Genomic DNA, 4846 nt, shown 5'->3' with positions numbered 1-4846 from the left:
CAGGAAGTGTCCCAAATGTTTGTTTGACGACAGCTTCGGTGTCATTCACGTTGGGCGTCGCCGTCTGAAGTTTGCCATTAAAATGATGACGTTTGTAAAATGTGCTCAAAGCTTAATCCAGTGTGGTTTTTCCTATTCCATTCATATGACAAGACTTCGACAGAGAGACTGTGAGGAGGGGCTTAAGGAAAACACGAGTGCACATGCGCTTTGGGCCCAATGGATGTGGAAGATCACCGAAAGATCCAGGGAAAATAGAGTAGAGATCCAGGGGAAATCCGGCAAAGAAACAGGAAGGACCCAGAGGGGATCCAGGGAAGACCCAGAGGGGATCCAGGGAAGATCCAGAGGGGATCCAGGGAAGACCCAGAGGGGATACAGGGAAGATCCAGAGGGGATCAAGGGAAGATCCAGAGGGGATCCAGGGAAGACCCAGAGGGGATCCAGGGAAGACCCAGAGGGGATACAGGGAAGATCCAGAGGGGATCCAGGGAAGATCCAGAGGGGATCCAGAGGGGATCCAGGGAAGATCCAGAGGGGATACAGGGAAGATCCAGAGGGGATACAGAGGGGATACAGGGGAGATCCAGAGGGGATACAGGGAAGACCCAGAGGGGATACAGGGAAGATCCAGAGGGGATACAGGGAAGATCCAGAGGGGATCCAGGGAAGACCCAGAGGGGATACAGGGAAGATCCAGAGGGGATCCAGGGGAGATCCAGAGGGGATCAAGGGAAGACCCAGAGGGGATCAAGGGAAGATCCAGAGGGGATCCAGGGAAGATCCAGAGGGGATCCAGGGAAGATCCAGAGGGGATCCAGGAAAGATCCAGAGGGGATCCAGGGAAGATCCAGAGGGGATCCAGAGAAGACCCAGAGGGGATCCAGGGAAGATCCAGAGGGGATCCAGGGGAGATCCAGAGGGGATCCAGGGAAGATCCAGAGGGGATCCAGGGAAGATCCAGAGAAGATCCAGAGGGGATCCAGAGGGGATCCAGGGAAGATCCAGAGGGGATCCAGGAAAGATCCAGAGGGGATCCAGGGAAGATCCAGAGGGGATCCAGGGAAGATCCAGAGGGGATCCAGAGAAGACCCAGAGGGGATCCAGGGAAGATCCAGAGGGGATCCAGAGAAGACCCAGAGGGGATCCAGGGAAGATCCAGAGAAGATCCAGAGAAGATCCAGAGGGGATCCAGGGAAGATCCAGAGAAGATCCAGAGGGGATCCAGGGAAGATCCAGAGAAGATCCAGAGGGGATCCAGGAAAGACCCGGGTAGTTTTGTTCTTGAGTCAGGCAATTTTTGACTTCATGTGCCATTGAGAAACTTTCATAGGGATACATTTACAACACTGTATCCAGTTCTCTTTACACATCTATGGAAACAACCTGTGCGCCGGTGGCTGTATGTCTTACTAGCAGCCGATGACACAGCAGGAGCAGACAAGTTCGTAACACCTGACAGCTCAACATCTGCTACATCTCACTGGGTCTTCTTCCCCGCCGGGCTTCCACTTGTCTTTATTTTCCCACCCTGCCTTCTCAAGCAATTCCCATCTCCTCTTTTGTTTGGTCCCTTGTCGTCCCAGCTGTCGCCTCTCGGCTCCCCTCAGCCGTTTGGATCGCCTCACCTCTCGTCCATTTCACCGTGACATGTCTTCTTCTCTCTCCATCCACTGCTCTCCCCTCGCCCTTCCTCCTCGCACCTTTTCCTTGCAGTTTTTGTATTGTGTTGTCCTTTTTTTCACACCGTGTGTGTTGCTCGTGTGTGTCATCTGTGATTAAAGAAGGTGTCATCCCTGTCACAGTATGCCACCGCCGCCTGCTGTCACCTGTCTACCTTGATGGTGTCAGTTGGTGTGTGTGTGTGTGTGTGTGTGTGTGTGTGTGTGTGTGTGTGTGTGTGTGTGTGTGTGTGTGTGTGTGTGTGTGTGTGTGTGTGTGTGTGTGTGTGTGTGTGTGTGTGTGTGTGTGTGTGTGTGTGTGTGTGTGTGTGTGTGTGTGTGTGTGTGTGTGTGTGTGTGTGTGAACAAGCACTTCTCAGTGTGCATGCAACCATTTGCGTGCAAGAATGTGCTAATGAGCTAAGCAGAGGATGTAAGGATGCAGAGTCAGTGACCTGTACTGAGTGCTCAACACTAATCTATCGGATGGCACATTAATGTTAGAAATGATACTTGAAAAGCTGTTAACTCCACTAATGAGAACTGAGAAAGACAAAGGTGCTGGAAGAGCAAAAAACAAGAGGAATTCCCGAGTAAACAAGCAGTTGCATGCTAACAAAAACCCTTCTCCAATAGTTAATATAACATGTATTATCATCTCTCAAAGAATTGCTTTCATGATTCAAAGTATTGCAGCCACAAAAAAAAGAAAAAATGATGTGACATAATCAAAGCCATGAACTCCAATCCTCAAACACATTTCTTTCCTCCCATCCTTTCTCTCGCTGTATTATTATTTCACTATCCTGAGCCTGCATATTCCATCAAAACCAAACTCATTATATATTGCGTTAGTAATGTCCTTTATGACTGAGTCTCTTTTCATCTTGCTGACATCTGTCACTGAAAACCTGTTTTATCTCGAATTCACAGAGACACAAGGTTCACGACAAAAATATGACACTGACACATGGAAAAAAACGTTTGAACTTCTCATCACATAATTTCATGGCAGTTTGAATTAATGCATTTGTATTCACTCAGAACATCTGCCATGTTCAGATTCTTCTCAACTGAGGCATTTGCGGATCTTAATTCGAAAAGTACCTTTAAAACCTATTCTTTTTCTTGTACTTGTATTAAATATTCCACTACAGTAACTTTATTTAATACTTATAAATCTCCTTTGGTCACAAGCTCACGATGGATTACTCTAGTTAATTCCAGGATCGTTTCGCATGATACTAGCCTGGAAATGACGCAACCAATCGGGTGTGTCTGGCCAGCTTATCAGAATCTATTTTGTTTTCAACATGTCTGTAAAGATGACATCAAAATGTGGTTTAAGTTGTGAATTGAAACAAAACAAAAATGCAAAGAAAAGTGTTTGGTTGTGTTAAGGCAACATAACTACTTGGTTAGGTTTAGTAAAAGATTATGGTTTGGCCTAAAATAAAAATGTTTGTCACCTACATTAATTCAACATTTACATTTTGGTTTCATATGTGACACACATTTGTCTCCTGGGTTAAAGTCCTGTGTTCGTTTCACTCCATACACCCCAACACAGACGTTTAGGTTTGGGAATGTATTTTTTGACAAAAGCACAAATAGTTGAGCATTCATTACAAAAAAAGGTTTTAAACTAATGGAGTCTACTCACAACTGCTCTTACCCCTGCTCACCCTCATTATAATCCTAACACCTGTCCGGAGCAATTATCATTTCTGACAGAACATGTTTCCAAACATCTTTGAGTCTTTTCATCATGCTCTTATTTTCCATGTATGTCATATCATCATCTTTCAGTGAAGCCTGAGCACTTAAAGCAAACATTAAGAGAAACCTTTTCCTCAAATTGAGTCGCATTGCAGACAAAGGCTTTTCTTGTGTCCAGTCATCTGATTCATGTCATTAAGGCTCTTTACAGCCGAGTGTTGAAATGATTCCCATGGCCACTTGGCAGTGGAGCCGCTCTGACACTTCCCTAGATCTGTGGAGCTCTTTCTCACTCTGTAGTTCTGCAGAATACTCTGACTTTAAAATGTATATCACTTGGTAAGTTCAGCATATTTTAATGTTCGAGAGCAAAAAAGAACAAAGTTGAACTCAAATGAGTAGAAACAGTAAATATTTAAGAATGAAACTACATCTGGTTGAATACAATAACCTGGTGTGTAATGAGAAGGGTTTATAAAACAACAAGAGGGTAAAATAAATCTATATCAGTGGATAACTTTTTTTAGCTTTAAGTTTAATAGTTTTGTTTTTGTTTATATTATTTGTACAAAATATAAGATCTTCAGATAAACATCCCTGAACCTTCCTGCTGTCTACTGGGTGTTTTTTGAACACAGTTGTAAGCCATCAGCCAGGTTAGAAATCTTTCATTTCAGTAAGGGCAGAATAATAAAATACCTGTAAAACTAAAGTATTAGAACTGAAACATTGACCCATTGTGATACGGACCAAAGTGGAGGATTGTATCTTTGCACAAGCACAAAAAGCATCTGCTTATCAAAGCCTTTATTCCTAGGGCAATCATATTTTCAACATTCTTTGAAATGGGAGCATCGCATATTTACTTTATTCTAAAAAGGCCAGCAACAATTTGGTTTGACCTGGTCACAGAGAGTTTCTAAATATTAGACTGAGACAAAACCACTATGAAAAGCAGAGTGTTTACCTAATCGTCCAATCAACCAAACTGTGATATGTAATTGACAGTGGCGGCTGGTGCATTTTTCTCCAGGGGGGGCTCTACCAAAATGTAAGCAAATGTATACACAAACTCAAAACATGTGTCATATTACGACGCAGGGCTAGCTCAAAGGCACACAGCACTTGATACTTCCAAAACAGTATTAAGGTAAGCCTTTTGCATGGATATCCAACTGTAAGAAAAGAAGCTTTTCAATGTCTTAACAGATTATAATACCCTGAAACACATACACAGTTACACACGAAGAGAAGCATTCACATAATTCACTCTAATGCAATGTATATGTGGTGTTGCGTTATCACTCTGCCTCTGTACAAGTCTCCAGGGTTGAGCCATTGAAAGGCTAGTAGATGAGAGACACTGAAGGGCAGTGCAACTCAAAATGAACAGATATCCCCACTCAAATCCTCCCCTCCTGGGATTCCTCCTTCCTTCCTCTACTTGCTTTCCTTCTTTGTACTAA

General features: G+C 43.8%; 1 protein-coding gene across 1 annotated transcript; it reads left to right on the top strand.

The window, feature by feature from the left end:
- Window positions 1-223: 223 nt before the first annotated feature.
- LOC139434559 (collagen alpha-2(VI) chain-like) lies at window positions 224-1276 on the top strand. The gene has a single exon (XM_071204513.1). The coding sequence runs from the start codon at window positions 224-226 to the stop codon at window positions 1274-1276; it is 1053 nt and encodes a 350-aa protein (XP_071060614.1).
- Window positions 1277-4846: the final 3570 nt, after the last annotated feature.

Source organism: Pseudochaenichthys georgianus, chromosome 10 (assembly GCF_902827115.2).
Source record: "Pseudochaenichthys georgianus chromosome 10, fPseGeo1.2, whole genome shotgun sequence".
In the NCBI taxonomy this organism is placed as follows: domain Eukaryota; kingdom Metazoa; phylum Chordata; class Actinopteri; order Perciformes; family Channichthyidae; genus Pseudochaenichthys; species Pseudochaenichthys georgianus.
The sequence above is the reverse complement of the archived record's forward strand: the minus strand, read 5'-3'. Positions and strand labels throughout refer to the sequence as shown.

What these genes read in the sequence shown, in the direction of transcription:
- LOC139434559 (XM_071204513.1), top strand. Translation starts at nt 224, where the DNA reads ATGTGGAAGATCACCGAAAGATCCAGGGAAAATAGAGTAGAGATCCAG.